The 18,093-nt window shown below is 40.1% G+C and overlaps 3 protein-coding genes across 4 annotated transcripts in view; all 3 read right to left on the bottom strand.

The window, feature by feature from the left end:
* Window positions 1-1,040: 1,040 nt before the first annotated feature.
* Window positions 1,041-2,354, bottom strand: fabp7a (fatty acid binding protein 7, brain, a). Its single transcript, XM_035674476.1, has 4 exons — window positions 2,200-2,354; window positions 1,825-1,997; window positions 1,625-1,726; window positions 1,041-1,326 (listed from the first exon to the last, which is right to left on the bottom strand). The coding sequence occupies exons 1-4, from the start codon at window positions 2,270-2,272 to the stop codon at window positions 1,276-1,278; spliced, it is 399 nt and encodes a 132-aa protein (XP_035530369.1). The 5' UTR covers window positions 2,273-2,354; the 3' UTR covers window positions 1,041-1,275.
* A 1,119-nt stretch (window positions 2,355-3,473) lies between these two features.
* On the bottom strand, window positions 3,474-15,195 carry usp40 (ubiquitin specific peptidase 40). 2 transcript variants are annotated; one of them, XM_035674328.1, is made up of 31 exons: window positions 14,997-15,195; window positions 14,805-14,872; window positions 14,607-14,720; window positions 13,917-14,081; window positions 13,572-13,718; window positions 13,219-13,362; window positions 12,933-13,061; window positions 12,547-12,666; window positions 12,337-12,444; window positions 12,028-12,210; window positions 11,738-11,876; window positions 11,483-11,564; window positions 11,119-11,290; window positions 10,954-11,038; window positions 10,797-10,867; window positions 9,523-9,932; window positions 9,294-9,444; window positions 9,129-9,189; window positions 8,582-8,635; window positions 8,269-8,357; window positions 8,032-8,118; window positions 7,898-7,934; window positions 7,655-7,719; window positions 7,222-7,296; window positions 6,896-7,129; window positions 6,240-6,358; window positions 6,029-6,094; window positions 5,705-5,915; window positions 5,443-5,538; window positions 5,258-5,352; window positions 3,474-5,104 (listed from the first exon to the last, which is right to left on the bottom strand). In XM_035674328.1, exons 1-31 carry the CDS (start codon window positions 15,193-15,195, stop codon window positions 4,996-4,998), a joined length of 3,885 nt encoding a protein of 1,294 aa, XP_035530221.1. In that variant the 3' UTR covers window positions 3,474-4,995. The 2 variants fall into 2 exon arrangements, with proteins under 2 accessions (XP_035530221.1, XP_035530222.1); XM_035674329.1 differs by having other exon boundaries at window positions 11,738-11,873.
* Window positions 15,196-17,410: 2,215 nt separating this feature from the next.
* Window positions 17,411-18,093, bottom strand: part of LOC118336915 (thrombospondin-type laminin G domain and EAR repeat-containing protein-like) — a 4,912-nt gene continuing 4,229 nt past the window's right edge. The window contains exons 10-11 of the mRNA XM_035673680.1: window positions 17,840-17,963; window positions 17,411-17,564 (exon numbers count right to left, since the gene is read on the bottom strand). Of these exons, the coding sequence (XP_035529573.1) occupies window positions 17,411-17,564; window positions 17,840-17,963 (278 nt within the window). The remainder of the gene's footprint in view (window positions 17,565-17,839; window positions 17,964-18,093) is intronic.

Raw genomic sequence — 18,093 nt, 5'->3', positions numbered from 1 at the left:
AAGCTACACTGTTTCTGTAACATGGAATGTGATAAGCTCCCTTTTCAGCTGCTGTGAATATTGTGACATTAACTTGCCTGAACTTGTCTTTTAACTGCTTTCACCCCAAATACTTATGCTAATGATTTGGCCTGGTTTTGTGAGAGTAGAGGTAATTATTGGCATACTATAACTGGAGAATTGAGATAGATTTTAATTGAAATTAATTCAGTGGGCAACGGCTAAATGAGTTCCACTCCAGTTACCACAGTTTCTTTGTGTCGCATGGCATTCAGAGGTGGCCAAAAACTTGGCAGCCTGTGTCTTAAGATGAGAAGAATGGCCACTTGTTGTCGCAGTGTTCAGTAGGCTCGACACAGCTCACAGCGCAGAAAAGGGAGGCTTTAACTTCTAAAAATGTGGGAAAGATGGAAACTGAATTTTAAAATGAGCACAAGCTTTAAACAGTGTCCTCCTGTTTGTACCGGTTGGAGCTTACAAGACTTTATTTTTAGACTTTGAACTACTAACCTTGGGATATTGGATTGATACAAACTGTCCACATCCTGCACACTGTCCTTCCTTATCGTTGTCTGCCTGTCATCTGTCATGCCAGCCGCAGCATTCAGTCACGGTTGGTCCACACACCATCGAATGATGCCTCTACGTAATGACACCACAACTAAAACCGGATTATCCCGAGGCCAGTGACATCACCACCCCCACCCACTCCATCCCCCTCCAGCTCCTAGTCGTCTCTGACCATCTGGGGGTTACTAGAGGACGTTCATTCCCATGAGTTCAATGGTCAAACTGGCTGCTGCTGCACGGCCGGCTCTGGCCTGCACTGTCACCCTTGCAGCTGTCACCTGGAACTGACCCATCACAGGGAGAGCACTGTTCCCACAACATAGGTTGATGTATTTGAAAAGAGAAGTAGGACCGCATTCAAAGTTGCGTGAAAAAAGAAATAAGAGAAAGAGAGCAATGTTGAGATGACCGTGGTACTGATGGAGCTCTCACGACTTCTAAATACCAACTGAAGAGTCAGAGACGCTAAGAAAGTTCAGTAAAGCACTTTATTTTTCCCTTTTTCACGTGATACACCGAATGTCAGTCACAGTCTGAATTTCTTACAAAAGATTTTACAAAATATTTATCTCATATTACAGCAACAAATCAAGTGCAAATCACTGCATACTGTAAAAACATTTTTTTTTGTTTTAAAAATAAAAAAAAGGTTAACACCTTTTTTGCAGTGCAGGAATTATTTGCTCTTTCAAGTGGATGGTAGAGTTAGGCTTTCTCATATGTGCGGACTGCTTGGACTCCCTCAAAAGTCAAAGTCTGTGAGGCAGAAAAAGGAAAAGCAAAACAGTCTGTAAGCCTATATTACAATGCAGCTAATGCAGTGTTTAGAAATCATGCACACTGGATGTAAAGCAGGTTTTCTTCCATTTGGGTCATCTGATATCAGTTATTGCACCACTGCAATAGCAAGGTGGGGCAAGCACTTTATGAAGCAAATAGCTCCATAAACTGATAAATGTAACCACAATAACAGGCACAAAAAGACTTCACTTTACTGTATGGGTTCATATCTAACTCCATAAAGATACTGTGTGTGTGTGTTATTTAATCTTACCATCACCATCTTTCCATCCTTGATTTCTCTGACAAATTTGGTCTCCTTGCCATCCCACTTCTGCACTTGCACAAATTTGTCTCCCTCCATGGAGAAGGTAGACTAGAAAAAACACAATAATTTAAACCATCTCAGGTCAAACTACAGCTAGAGTGTAAGAGTCACTGTGAAGATTATACACTGACTTTTACTCAGCTTACTTTAACATGCCGGTCATCAGGCGTGGTCTCGTCAAACTCCTCTCCCAGTTTGGAGGAGATCTCGGTGTTCCTGAAGGTGCTCAGGGTTTTCACCACCACTTTGTCTCCATCCTGGCTGATCGCTACTGTTGGTTTGGTGACATTGCCCACTTGTCTTGTGGCAAAACCGACACCTGTGGAAACAACAGTGCCTTCAGTGATGCATTATGCTAAATACAAATTAAGACCTATTTTACTTGTTTTCGGTAAATCTAAATATTTGAGAAAAAATAAGCTACTATCCCAGATATGCAATTGTAGAATAAGCCTACAGTACACAACATTTCTTTCACAACAAACAATCATCTCTCATTTAAAGGAGAAAATGTATCCTACCAAGTGCCTTCATGTAGTCATCAAAGTTCTGGCTGTCGACCAGTTTCCATGTAGCACAGAAAGCATCAACCATTTTTTCAGCTGTTATTGGTCCAGTTCAGTAAGGAGCTGTCAGACAGCCTCTGTTCTCCCTGCAGTAAATCTCACAGCGTGCCTGCCTGCTAAATTAATACTGTCACACAGGGCGGGGACTCGAGCTGCAGCCTGAAAGCTGATTGGATGTTACAGACTTTTTGTCGGCTGTGATTGGTCATTGGAAAATATGTGCTGTTTAATGTATGAAATCAATTGTGAATATCAACCATAGTGAGTGGCACATAATTGCTGCTCTCCCTGATAAACACGGAAATAAAATTATAGTAATTATTTATTACAAAAATGTACCACATATATCTCATTAATACAAAGTGGTAAAGTTACAGCCATGCTAGGGGCTTTGTGAGTCTCTACTAAATGCTAATGTTAGTATGCTATCAATCTCACAATGACTATGCTAGCATGCTGAGCAGGTGTAATGTTTGCCAAGTTCATCATTTAGCTTGTTAGCTTCCTATCATTTGCTAATTAGCACTAAACAAAAGGTAATGAAATAAATCTGAGGCTGATGGAAACATTACTTTTGTAGGTATTGAATCATAAATAATTATTGGGCAAATTAAAACTTTGATCAGATTATGGTGCTAGCAAGAAAAAAAAAAGTCACAGAAGTTATTAAGATTCACTACATACATTTCTAGACTACGACTAAATGGTTGTGATTTCATTGGATCTTCACAGTCCTATTGGATTTGTTTTATAGGATCTTACATTTAAAAAGTCTTTTAAGACTTTCTTTCATCTTATAAGAATATTGGACTCTTCTTCCTTATTAAGAACTCGACCATGATGCATTCTGGAAAAATCCTAAAAAAGGTCTGGGACACCACTGCACCACATTTAGCTTATGTGCTTGATTTGGCCTTAAAATGTATTTATCACTATCATACAATCATTTCTGTTTAAAAGATACAAGACAGGTTTGGTTGAATGATTATTACAATTTCCTGTTCTGACACATTTAGTTCATCCTGAGAGGTCCAAAATTGCATCCAATAGTTGTTGAGACACTTCACCCAAAACCACAAATGTCAAGGCAGAAACTACAACTGTATACCTTCATTGTTGATAAAATTCTTTCATCAGATACAATCTGACACAGATACAAACATACGTCCACTGTCATAACACAGTAGACAAGTCCTTATCGATAACACCAAAGATGCAATCAACACTAGTAGTATATACAGTATGATACAAAATTTAATTTTACTATTGCTGAGTATATTGTCAAACAGTTTTGCTGCATCTGCTTTAAAAAAAGAAAAAAAAGATTAAATTTAAACTTGGCACTGATCAAGGCCAGATTATTACATGAAACAAAACGTGCAAGCAGCGTACAAAAACTTTGATAACAAAATCAAATCACCCCCAAAAACATATCACAGTTCATACAGTAAAAACATTAAGTCAGTTTTGTTTTGTTTTTTTCCGCAAATAAATTATCTACAAGAATAATTTTTACTTCCCTGAAGTTCACATATAGTGCATGCAAATGAAACACAAAATGTTCCACAATGAAAACTCAGGGACCTTTAACATAATCAAGGGGAAAAAAGTGGCAGTAAGGATTTGAATGCGTCGTTTTACATTATATTTCTGGAGCAGCAAATTCACCTGGCATCATAGATGGTTACATAACACAATGACGGTTTTGAGGTGAAAGTGAAGACAGTTTAGCATCAGCTGTAAAAAGGGTGGATCATGTCCAATAAAAGACAATAAAGTTATTTAACCATTTAAGGAATACAGCTAGAAGCTAGGTCTGTGCCAATTGACTCTAATAGAGCAGGGGTTGAAGAAAATAAAAGTATAAGCAAGATTTTGAGCGGGGAAATAGAGGGCAGCAGAGGTAGATTGAGAGAGGTAGAGAGTGAGGTAGGGAGGACAGAGCAGCACTGAGGCTTCTCCACATTAAGGCCTATCTCTCCTCTCTCTTATCAACCTAAAACAAGCCTTAAATCCAGATGAACATTTTCGTTATTGCCGCACAGTGACGGGTTTATTATAAAAATGAGCATTGCTAAAAACAAATTTCCATATGAGCAACAGCGAGACCTAATGATGGTTGATTTCCTACAACAGTGGCTTGTTTTATTGAACAACTTATTAAACATGAAAGCCACAGGCTGGTGGCTACCAATATTTTTATTTTACCCCGATTGCTACAGTTAATACAAAACAGTATATAAAAACTCCAGTTAGCACAAGCCTTAGTTTATAACTGCCAGCCTGTAATAACAAAACAAAAAAAAACACCGGAAGTAGAAACTGTGTTGTCAGGGCTTATACTTTCAATATATGGTTACAAATTATCTACTGATCCATGCAGCAAAAAAAATCTGTTTTCCTGAACGTCACACCGTCTTTAAATTTCCCTCACAAAATGAAAAAACGGCAATTTAATTAAATAAAGGGGATTTGTGGTGGTTGTAATTTAGAGAGCTTGTAGAGAGAGGAAGCGATGTAACAAATCTAGTAATATTGCATAGATGCAATGCAAATTGTAGTCAGTTGTTACTAAACAGCAAATCAAAATGCCAAAATGAAATCACTTCTCTTCCTGTCAACAAATCAGACACAGCAGGAATTCATTTTGGGAGAAATACGGTTTGAAAAAAAAAAAAAATGGCACAAGACCGACGTCAAGTGGATTGTCCTGCAATGCGGCATCTGTGTTTGTGCATGTGGAGCAGGGTACTATCTGAATACCCCAACATTGATTGAAAGCGCCACCTCTGGTTTCCTGGATTTAGTTGGTCCAGTCTTCTTTTGTGGTCCAACACCATCAGAGTTTGCAGCCTGCCCTCTGAAAAAGAAGCAGGGGTAAAACATTTTCAAAACAATCTTTAATAAAAAGTCACATGATTAGATCTAAGTGACACAATGTGGTGGTATTCCAGCTACACTACTAATCAGTGTAGTCTAATTAATAAATGTGCTAAAAGATTTGAATTCTCACCCTTTCCTGCGTTGCTCTGCCTGCTCTCTGAGCCTTTGCTGGCCCTGCTCATCCTCCACGGTGACAAAGTCCCTGTTGTTGTCAATCAAAAGATTCTGGAAGAAATATTAAGAGCAGAATTAGTGTTCTCAAACAAATCAAACCAAAACTGATTTATTTTTAAACAAACTGGGTCATACCAGTACCTTGATGCCGACTGTGTCTCCATCTTTGAGGTGAAATGGTGCTCCCAGTAGTGATTCTGCCTTTTTCTTCTTTTTCTTTTTGGAAACCTGCTGGCTCTGACAGTATAAAACAAACGTATGACATTTTATTCAGTGATAACGTGACAATGAATTAGCAACACATAGAATAGAATATTAAGACTTCGGGTTGATATCTTTATCTATAAATAAAAATTGCCCCCAAACTTCTAAAACAGGTTTGAAAAGACTCCCCTAATCTTACCCAGTTTGAGATTTCTTCCCAGGTGTGTTTGTCTGGTTGGTGTTTGGCCAACAGCAGCGAGTCAGGGGAGAGGCTGTAGTGTGCAGCCAGACAAGTGCGCAGAGAGCGAGGAGAAGAGTCACGGGATGCATCCCAAACCAGCTCCTCTGGAGGGTAGTAACACCTCTCCCCTGGTACTCCCATTTTAATATTCAGCAACACGTCCTTAGGACTTAGGAACAGAAGGACATAAACACTTTAACTGAGAAATAAAATAAGGGGAAATGTCCATACTGGTCTCATACAATGAAAGGAAGCTACATAGCATTATTTATCAAACCTTACCCAAGATCTTCCTCTTTTAGTAGTTGTTGCACACAAAGGTCTGTACCACTGGTCAGCTTCAATTTCCTGATCAGAAGGAAACCAAAGAGAACATCTGGATGATGTACGCAAGTATTGCAAAGCAAAACCTCTGCATTCATCAGTAATAAATAGAATCAGGTGGCTAACAATTACATATGTTTAGGAATAAACCCTGTGGAAGTGTTCATACCTGAGTGTGAGTTGTTGTCCTCTGAGGATTCGTGCCAGCCTTCGTTCCTCTAGCTGCCACACACGCATGAACGCAGTGGTTGGCACACACACATCCTGAAGGGCAGGCAGTGTCAACACCTGATACAGAAGTGGACGATAAAGTAGAGCAAGAAGAACATCTTTAAACATTTGGTTAGGAAAAATAATCAAAAACACATACAATTACACTATGATTTTAGGAAAGAGGAAAGAGAAAAGAGAAGCATTTTCCTTCACATGCGTTTAGTTGTAGTTGCCCTCCACAAATTACAGTGCCCCACAGACAGCAGAATGTAAACATAATCTCCTAGCCTCATTGTTCAACCTATTCAAATTAAATTATGAATATAAATGAGAGCATTCCCTAGATTGCAGTGCCTAATTCTATATAAATTAAAAAAAACACTGTTAATGAAGTACTCTCTCAACCTTAGTCTCACAGACCCAGAGCCCTGCTGGATTTGAGCAGGTGTTGAATAAAGTCTACTGAAAAAGGGCAGTTCTGTCGAGTCCCAAGTAATAAGGACTGAAAACAACTAGAGGTTTAATTTAGGATATTTGAGGATTACCCAACTAGTGTGTATGACTCCAGCTGCTCCAACTAAACTCAATATACATATAACCTCCATATGCTACCTGAGTCTTGAGATCCTCCAGGGTGGCCTCGTCCGATATCTCCACCTGCCCTACACTTCTCAGCTCTGCCATGTTGCCGGCACACAGAGGGGGTGGGTGACTCTCCGTTTCACCTGCAGTCACTGCCTCCAGCATTTGCTCCTCAGTATGGCCGTTGTCAGTGTGATTAAAGTCAGTTTCCATGGAGTTGTTACTGGGATGCAGATACAGCCACACAGATATCTTGAGAAAACCCTGACAGAAAAAAGAGACAGCAAAGGCTAAAGAGAGAGGTAACGTTATAGTATAAACTGAATCTCCAGCTAAAATCCAAACATTTAAAGTACCTTTGGAGGAAGTTGTCCTTCTGTGACGACTAATGAGTCTCCATTGCTTATCTTCAGCTCTGATAGAGAAGCATCCTGAAAATAAAAGGTTGTTGTTAATATAATGAAAAAATAAGGGAGGAATTAATTAATAATTCTGAATATACCAGTATGAAACTTGTCAGGCCAACATACTACAACATAACAATATACATATATATTAAAGTATATGGCAGGTCAAATAATTTAAAGTTTTGGTGTCATGTGGTTTTGGCTATATGCACGTTTTCATTCACAGTTTAGTACCTTGTTAGATTTCAGACAACATTCTCTCTATGAATTTTGCTTGGTGCTAAATATAATTATAAAAGTAAGCAGGGTAAAAAGACTAAAGTAAAAAAAATAAAAACTATTTTGGTATGACATACTGTTCACACTATAGTCGGCCACTCACCTCGTCCATAAGTGGCTCTCCAACCTCCTCACACCAATCGAGCCTCCTCAAGTGCCAACAGGTGCCTGCAAACACACATTTAAATGACATTAACAACCAGATATAGCATCAAGAATTACTTACAAAGAGTCTTACAGAAGCAAAGATAATCTTGATGAACAGCAACCAAAGGTTGAGTCTGCAGGACATGTAAGTTACAAACGTAGTAAGAAAAGAAAATAGAAATAAAAAAGGTTGTTTTACCATCAAGTCCAACAGCATCCAGCATTGACTTTAGACACTGCAAATAAGAAAAAAAGAATTTCAAAGTAACATGTAACATAAGTTCCAATAAATTATGAATGTTTCACAAAATAAGTACATGAACATGTCTTCACCTCTTTGACAGTACAAGTATTCTCCACAATTATGTCCATCTCCATGCCAGCAGAGGGCGCTGTGCCCACAGAGAAGTGCAAGAAAAGCTGCAACGCAAAGAAAAAAAAATCTCACATCAATTCATCTCAATTTGTTTGGATAGGAAAGGTTTATTAGTACTTAAAGGTTCTGTAACATTCACCTGTGCAGCTGCAAGTACAAAGAGTTTATTGAAGATTTCAAATAAAAAGACACACCTGTGATGCCTTGGGGGCACTTCCCGGACAGAGAGTCAGTGTGGTCATGAGTCGCACGCCTGCATCCCGAACACTCAACTCCTCACACACTGTCAGGTTGGACAACACAAGTGCACTTAGTAAACACACTCTGAAACTTCAAAGATAGATGATGAGAAGAAACATTATAAGGGGGAGTACCTTTTAAACATTTTATGAGGGGGCAGTGTAAAGGAATCATATATCTTAATATTTTTGGTAAAATGAGGGGGATTTCCAGCACTAAGTTATCTGCACCATTAAAATCACCCCCAGGTAACAAATGAAACAGTACCTGGAGGAAGGAGTTTCCCTGTGCAGTCCACCTGTCTCAGACAGTACTGTGCACCTGGTCAGAGAAAATAAAAACAGCTGATTTAAGAATGTATAGTTACTTATATAAGAATGCAAACACAGATACACATTTTGTGAGGGCCTGAACAGTAGCCAAGATTGAGAAAATATAATAAATCTAGTATATAAATAAAGTAGACAATACTCCAAACATAAAGCAGTGTGGTCTTAAGTTTGAAGGGTCCCAGTTTAACGGCTTATGATTTTACATTTTGCAAGAGCCTTTTATGATATCTTTGATGTCTGTTTACTTTGGCAAGCTCTTATTTTGTACTTATTCAATGATATTCACTGGTGACTTGTCAAACATAACATGTTTTATACACATAAAACAGATCAGTTCAATTAAACTTTAATGTATTTGAGACTGTATTGCTGCATTATGAAAGACTCTGCATCTGCATATACTGACTGCCCAACAATGAAGGGGGGGGGCTGACCAGGAGATCCCCTGCAGACACAGTTATGTTTAACACTGAGGGGCTTGCCTGGGGGTTGCTCCTGTAGCTGCAGCTCCTCTATGGCCCTCTGCTTCACCTCACCCAGTAGCTGTAAGAGAGACATTAAACGTGATTTTTAGAATGTGATGAGAGATAAAGATGAAGACGAGACGAACCAGACAGAGCAAACACAGCAGCACAAAAATTGCTGACCATATTTCCTGTGGCAGGAACCTTGATCTTCCTCCTCTCCTCTTCTTTCTCCCCTTCTCCTCCTCCTCCCTGTGGTTGAAACTCCACCTGGAGCCAGCGGCAGTCAGACGGTGTAGTCACAGTGACGACGTCTCCGTTTAGAGTGAACATGCTGAACAAAGTTAAAAAGACAGTAGTAAAACACACACCTGAAGAAAACAACGTGTACACACATTGCAGAGGGTTTTACCTGCTGTCGAACGACTGTGGCTCCAGCACCAACAGCGCGTCTCCGTCTTTCAGAGACAGCTCCTTTAGCGTCCGCTGCATGTCATCGGGGGGGAATAATCTCCATCCACTTGCCCCTCCTCCCTCTCCTGCCCCATGCTCTCCCCTCTTTCCTCCCTTATGCTCCTGACACAGCAGACTCTCCTTAGGCTCCCCCAATGCCACTTTCACCTCCCCAAGAGTCACAGCACCTGCAAAACCTCTCGCCTCCCTTTTAAGACCTGGCCCCCCATTTTCAAAACCTCCCCTTCCCTCCTTACACTCAACCGCATCTTCCACCTCAGGAAGCTCATCTTCCCCCAAAAAGGGACGCACTACAGTCAGCAGCACCGGCTCCCACTCAGCTCCAGTTAGGATAGTCGCACCACACACCTTAAGAGATAAAAAAAATTAGGTACACAAGTCGGTCTTTTGGGATCTTGTCAAGTGAGCAAGTTGGAGACAGACATTGGGCCTCATGGAAAAACCACATGTATCAACAGATTTCATTCTAAGTTGGAACGTACTGTAAGTGAAGTGATGTAATAGAAATTGCATTCACCCATTTTCTCCCACTTATGATTTTCCAATGAAATGTTCAAATGGTTCAGACCTGTACAAATCAAGTACCGAGCAAGGTCCACCTTTCTCTAAACTGAAAAAGAACACTTTGACTTAAGAATCCCAATGCCCTAATCTGAATGAATTTAAATATGCTAAAATAAACTTGTTTATCAGATTATTATCATCATGCATTATTTCCAATTTACTGACAGTAAAGTTTGAAATTTTTTTTCCTTTTTTAGATTTTATCAGCATACTTTGGCAGAGGTACCTATACACTAGATTAGTTAGAAAAACTCTCCCACTGACTGCTATTTCTGGGTCTTTATGCTGTCCAAGGGAACATCTTCCATTGTAACACCTGACATTAACATCACCTACAGTATAATATTCACCTGTCCATCTCTTACTGTCATGTCCCCTTGATGGCCTTCCATCTAAGTCATCAACTGATCTGCTTCAGCATGATGTTTTCGTAGCATTTAAAAATGTATTATTTATTTCTGTCTGTTATTTTTACTCTTGGGTGTCGTTTTTATTTATCAAACGTCCTCCACAAAGGCTGGTTACAAGTTTGTGTAGAGATTTTGGTGAACACTTGTACAAGGAAGCCTCTCGGAAAAAAGTGAGAGACATTTAAGATAAGATAAATGTTGTATGAGGCCTTCTGTGTGGGACTATGCCCTTCCTCACCTCTCTTCCGTTCCACACAAACAGGTCAGAGTTTGTATGAATGCCTGCACTGTACAGGGAGACACTGTCATCTGCAAAGAGTACCACAACCAGAATGTAGTTACAACATCTGTAAAACTTCTATCCTCTTGAGGTAGTTTGCATTCATGGGACTCACCTGTAACCGTATTGTAGAGGTGAAGACCTGCAGGAAGACTCTTGGCCACAGTCAAAGCCATATCCCCTTCCCAGAGTTCCTGCATCTATATAAACAAATGCACATAAAACATTCTTCTTTCCAGCATTTTAGAACACAAGCTAGTGTTAATGGAAATGAAGTTACCTGATAAATAGCTAATCGTAGATCTCCCACAGTCTTTCTACGGTCGAAACTCAGAGTGGTGCTTCCGTTCTGTTCTCTGCTGATTGGTTGCAGGGCTCCATTTTCTAGCCTGTAACTGGGTGCCAGGTGGAGACGCAGCTCCACAGTGTTATTAGTGGCTTCAAACTCCTCACTGTAACAGAAACAATGTTGACTGATATTAATAATTTATGCAACAGACCCTTTTTCATAGAAGTTTTTCTTTTTTTCTGAATGAACAAATTTTAGATATCACTGAAATGTCACACGACTAAGTTAGAACCTACTAAGAGCTAAAAGTGTCATAATACTATTGAAATATGTGAATGAGTCTTTGATTCTGTACCGCATTTGCTGCAGTTTGATGTTCTCCTCCTGAGCCATTTGGATTAGGTGAAGAGGAACTTTATACTGGGGATTGTTCAGTGCTGCAAATATAGAAACACAATGCACACTTTAATAGATACATATTAGTCATCTAATTACTAGCCTTTCTGTGTGCTTGATGACAAAACCAAAATTAAACCAGTGATTAACTGATTCATTGTTCTTTTTTTCTCTGATCCAACACACACACATGCAAAAACATGGAGTTCATTACCTTCACTGGGCCTGTGCAGCTGTGTTTTTCTGTAGAACAGCATGTATGCACTCTCTTTGCCCTGGAACTGCTTCTCTATGTCAGACTCCCTGATGGAGGTCACTGTGGAGTCGTTAAGGTCAAACCAGTGGCTACCCTGCTGACATACAGGAAGAAAGACTGTGAGAAACAGGCATCAAAGCAATCACAAGATGTCAGCCAGGAACACAGATGTTTTTTGTTTTTTTTCTTCTCCGTCTCAAGAGTGTCATTTTAGACCTTGAATTCCTGCTAAAATGTGACTCTAATACCTCTTGTTCAGGCTTTGGCTGTTGCTCGTCAGCTCCAGGGTCTGAAGGTGTTGAAGGATCAGAGTTAGTAGTCTGCTCTGCTGAGCCGGGTGACTCAGTCACAGGGCTTGGCGGGTTTGCCTTCAGTGCCACTCGAGTACCATTGGACACCAACATGAAAACATCATTGTGGGACTGCAGGAACTACACCAGAGGAGAAAAAGTAAAGACATGACATTTATTGATATAAGAAATAAACTGGTATATGTCCCAAAGGACACCAGACTTAAATAAAAAACAAAAACATGAAAACAAAGAAAACAAAAATACCTTTCCTATGGGACCATAGTGTTTCCTGAACTTTTTGCTCCAGGATGACCCAATCTTATCCATGAGTTTTTGGCCCAGCTGGTCTAACAGGACACTCTTTGATGGCTCCTAGTGGACAGGAAATTAATACGACCTAATTAGTTGGGCAAAAAAAATAACCAGACAAATAAATTCAGACTTAGGGGAAGCACTTAGATTTGCTGTATGTACCTGGGCAATAATGGCAGTGAGGACAGACAAAGGGTCATCTTCTTGTACTTTTGGCTCACACACTTCCTTTTTGAACTCTTCCTTGACTTTCTTCTGAGTCTTGGGTTTGCAATCCTCCTCCTGACATTGAAACAAAACAGGTGATGCCTTTCCCAATGTACACATCCAAAAGCTTGCGGTTTTTAATAAACTTTTATACATTACTGACAGAAATGCTAGTCAGAAAAGTTAGCAATATTCTTTATTATTTGTAATTTTCTGGGAAATGAGCAATTAGTCATTAGTCACTACAAGCATCATATATTCTAAAAATGAAGCCCAACTAATGACTGCTTATTTTATATTAAATATCCTTATCCTCCTGTTAGCTCTTCTCTTTTTCTCACCGGTGGCTCCCAGTGGCCCAGTTGGTCAATGTCCCTGATATAAACATGGTAATGGCCACCATAGCAGCCGCCCTTGTGGATAATCACAGAGAACAGCTCGTAGGAGTAATCAGAGTCCTCTCCATCAGTCTGTAAAGAGTGGAACATATAATCATTAACTTTTCAAGACATCTTAGTGTAAGCGTGTGCCTGGAAAAGAAGAGAAAGGAACAAAAAAACAACAATCGGGAAAAGGCATGTTAAATATGCAGAATCTTAAAGCAAGTGAGGTGAGGGTGTTGGGTACCTGTTCACAAAATGGCTGTAGGTTGATGGTGAAGGGGAAACTGTACCGTCCTGTCTCCTTGTATCTCTCACATTTGGCAAAGTCAAAGCTGAATCTCAGCAGAGACATGGTCATGAACAGAGGGAGCTTCCTCAGCTTGGCAGACTGAATAATTCAAAATAAGAAAAATAAGGTGTTTTTTGAAAAAAAAGTTGTTGGAAGTTCTTTTCGTATCTAGTTTTAAGCCTCTTTTCACATCAATTGATAAGGTAAGGCTTGTTCAAAAAGGGAAAACGAGAGGAGAACGTCTTTTAAGGTGTAATGTATTATAATGTTTGTTATACTGTTGGCACAGTTTGAAAACTGCCACTGACCTTGGCAGCAGTGACCAGCCTGTCACACTGTGCACAGCGGTACAGGTTATTGCCCTCAAACAACTCCTCCTCCACAAACATGTTCCACAAAGCGTCCTCCAGGCTAGAGACGCCACAAACACACACAGTCAGGTCCAGGAAATCCTCCTAAAGAAGGCACACAAAAAACAGAGCTGGATTAATCAGTAATCTTTGCATTTAGTAGTGAGATTAAGTGCATATGGATAACTCCTTTAGTGTCAGTCCCACTACATCTTATTGAGCCAAAGACATATAAAGTATGTCCAACAGTATTTAATGGAGCGAAGTCAGAGAGGCAGAGAAGCCTTGTACACATGGACACACCTGTCTCTGGCTGACGTTGCCACATTCCTTGCAGACAATGCTGTTGACAATGGTCCCATGGTACAGCCGGTGGATAAATGTACTACCAGTGGTTCCCACAAGAGAGTGCTCCAATGCACTGAAGAGAATCCTGTTCAGCTCCTGCACATCATGCTGATTTGTTCCCTAAGAGAGAGAGAAACAGAAAAAGGATCAAATTAAGGAAAGAAAGATGATGTGTCCCAGTTCTATACTACTTTTTATAAGATATTGTTTTTGTAGTTACTATTGAAGAAATCAATGTACTTCACCATTTTATACAAACAGGAAATGATACGAGATTTGCTCTGATGAAGGTCAATCAAACTCCACACATGTAATAGTTACATGTTTGTTTTCTGTTGAGCAATGAACTGTGGGACAACAGTGTCCATTGCCACATCACATCATGTACATTCTTGACGTGGAAAAGGTAGTTATGCGTGTCCCGAGGCAAATTCTGTGAATGTTTCTGTCTGTTCTCCCCTCATTATGTATTAATTCTGCAGGACTGCAGCCGGGATGCCCTCAGACAAAGTGGAATTCCAGTTAGAAATGCTGTTTTTGTGAATTTCGGCATGCTTTTTCTGGTGTGACTGGAAGATAAATCAATTAAGTGTAACCTGAGCCTCTCTTTCTCCATCTCGCTGACAAAAGATAATGGACACAGACCTCGCTGCTGTTCCAGCCAAAACTGTCAGTGAGGTTGGCGGTGGAGGCACACTGCTGGTCCACCATTAGCAGACTGGAAAACAGTCTCTGCAGCTCCAGTGGGATCACTCTGACCTGAGGAGAAGAAGGAAGGAAAAATCAACAGACATTACACAGACACTATACATCTACGGTTACACCTACAGTACACGCACTTACTTTGGCTCCTGGTTTCTCTTTGTCTTCCAGGCATCCCAATTCTTCTGGCCCCAAACTGAACAACTCCTCTGCAAAAAACACAAAACCAAGAAATGAAGTAAAAAGAATATAATGTATAGAAAACTACCCTCTTGTTTTCTTTACAGCACTGGTGGACCTCAGTCTCATCCCACTAATCTAACCTGGCCTTACCTCTGAACTCTGGGGTGAAGAGCAGAGTCTGCAGCAGAGAGTTCAGGTAGCAGGTCCCCCCCTGGTTCTTGATGCCGCACAGATTGCTTCTTCCTCGGGGTGGAGGTGGCTCCTCTCCCCCCTTCGCAACTCTCCCCCTGGAGGAAGTCGAAGCGAAGCCTTCCTCCTCCTCCTCTTCCTCGAAAAGATTCCCAAACATGCTGAGTGCGTTATTTGCTCAGTTTTCTCTCGGTTATGCTGGGGGACTCGCAGTAAATCGTGTGTGTTATCACTCCCGATGTGCCCTCTTGCTATCTCATCTTGGTCTTGCCGAGTTCTCTGTTGACAATGGCCGGGCTGACTCTGAAATAAGAAGACTTCACGGGGCTAAACATAGCGACTATTACCGGATGTAATATGCCTTTGACTCGCAGTTACGTTGTTGTTAGCGAGCCCAGCACGCTAACAAAGGCAAATCAGTCGTAGTCCCGACACTGTTGAGCAGCTTGATAGCTCAGCGAAAATGGGAAAAAAAAAAAAAAAAGCTGTCTGTCAGTAACGTTAATGGTTAGTCTCTCTACGACTGGAAAAATGGCGTCTTCTTCACCGACACTGTAACAGTTGATTTACTCATTACACGATGTAACTATAGCTGCTGTCACTGTCTCTTTCTTCCTCTCTCCGTCTTAAAACAGATAACAAACGAAACGTAAATAAAAATCCCGTCGGTGAACAGTAGGCAGCCATGTTTCTTCCTGGTAGAAAAGTGAGTGGTGCATTGTGGTACTTGTAGTTTAGTCACTTAGTCAAAGGGCACGTTCAAATGACTGTAACTGGAGATATTTTCATCATTTGGACATTGCATATAAAATTGTTTATTGTAATTTCAGTAATTTATTGTCACTTTTTGATACAGCAATAAAACAAACGTGTTTTATTGGTACATTTGTGTGTACTGCAAGGTAGCTATAAAAACTACATTTCCGACAAGTCTAGTCTAGAAGTCATGGTGCTTGTAGTAGTCCCCCACAGCAAACATGTTTTACAGTTGTTAGAGAGGTTGACAGCAGAGTGCCCAGGGCCATGTGCGCTGGTTTGCATAGCAATGTAAGAACTCACCAGGTATTTTGCCACTAAATGACTTGGAAAAAAAAAAACGTGTGTTTCGAGCCTGCAGGGTATGTTTACCATCTTTCCTGCCACCCTACAAGCTCCAAATGAACATAGCTGAAGGTTAGCCAATGCACAAACAACTCTTGTTTTGCATATAAACATATTTAGTCTGGTTTATTGTCATTTAAATAAGTTACTGTCACTTTATATTCATGCAGTCAGAACAAACAAACAAGTAATGATCAGTCCGAATTATGAGAGAACACACATTCCAGTTAATAAACAAAATGTTAAACACCATTAATATTAAATGTTTTTACAGACAGATACAAAATATTACAGAGACTGCCTTGAGTCGTATTCATTTCTGTCAGATAAAGCACACAAATATATAGATATATTCTGATAAAAATTGTGTGCATGTGATATTTGTGTTAAAATGAGGTCTGTGAATGAACTCAGAACACACTATGAACTGTGTGCAGGCCAGGTCATTATACCAAGTTCACCCAGCTAAAACTGTTCTCATTTTATTCATTCATTTAACTGTTAAATGTCCAGTGTGTAAGAATTAGGAGGATCTATTAGCAGAAATGGAATATAATATGTATATATTTATAATAATTGTGTTTTCGTTACCCTAAAATGAGACGTTTTTATCTGCAGTGCGTTCTCTTCCACGGAGGCCACCATGTTGAACCGCCATGTTTCTACAGTAACTCAGAACATGTTTTTCGTACGTTTTGTGGCCACTGTAGTTTCTCCTACATGCTTGGAAGGCTGAGCTGTATTCACATGGTTGCAATCTGCAAACTTTACTGCTAGATACCACTGGATTCTGCCACTCTGGTCCTTTAAGTTTAAGTTTGATCTCTCGACATGATGGTCTAAACACAGTTTCAGAACCTTAGGATAACCTAGAACATAACTGTTGTGGAGGAATGTTATATCCTCTTAAAGTTAACTGTCAAATTTAAAGATATCTACTCTAAGAAATATCAAAATCATTCTTCAAAACCCACCATGTGCAATTTCTGTGTAATTGTAGAATGTAAAATCCTCCTCAGGTTAAAAACAAAAAACTGATTTCTAGAAGTTATACTAATGTAATAACCGTAATGGTTGCTACAGCCCTGACTGTATGTAAATTGTGAACAGACACAGTATTATAAAGGCACAATTACTTAAACACACACTCACACGTTTCAAATATTATTGCAAACATTTTCTCACACAGGGACACACAGACACTCACAAAGACATCATGTACATTCAAATAAATACAGTACACAAAAAAAACACATGCACACTCCTTTTTTTGCCTAGTAGGTTTTCAGTTTGAACACTTTGGAGAGAGGTGCTTTGGCACTGGAGTAGATCAGATATGATTCTCCTTTAGAGCTGAAAAACTCCCAGTCACTGCACCCAATCGTTGGGAGCCAATGAACAGGAACAAAGCCTTCATATCCCTGCCACCTAAAAACAAACAGAGAGAAATCAAATCAAAGGATGTATTTGCATCTGCAAAGGCTCGAGACCTAAAATTAGCTGTTAGCCAGTTCCTAGTTCCTAATGAATCCTCACATGTCAAAAGTGCTGGTATGCTTTCACTAGTCAGGCTTACTGGAGGGAAAATAAATCTACATTACAACAGCGTAGTTTTAGAGAGGATTTCAGCACTACGTTAGAGGGCCATCAGAATGTATGAATTATTTCACACTGGGAGGGATGTTGTTGACAAGTTGCGTTACCTGTAGAGAATGCTGTTGAGAGAGTAGGATTCTCCGTTAAAGGAGTTAGCAACAACCAGATAATATTCCTCCCCGAGGCTGAAGAACTCCCAGTCAACTGCACTGGAGAGACAGAGAAGGAATGCTGTGATGACGAGAGGTTGAAACGGTAGCAAACAGGTTATTACACAGGAAGTGTTGTCGTAGTCTGTCTGTCTGTGTTTGTGTATGTGTGTGTGTGTGTGTGTGTGTGTATGTGTGTGTGCGCACCTGGC

This window comes from Morone saxatilis, unplaced genomic scaffold (genome assembly GCF_004916995.1).
Source record: "Morone saxatilis isolate NCDOM2014 unplaced genomic scaffold, NCSU_SB_2.0 Contig3, whole genome shotgun sequence".
Lineage (NCBI taxonomy): Eukaryota > Metazoa > Chordata > Actinopteri > Moronidae > Morone > Morone saxatilis.
The sequence above is the reverse complement of the archived record's forward strand: the minus strand, read 5'-3'. Positions and strand labels throughout refer to the sequence as shown.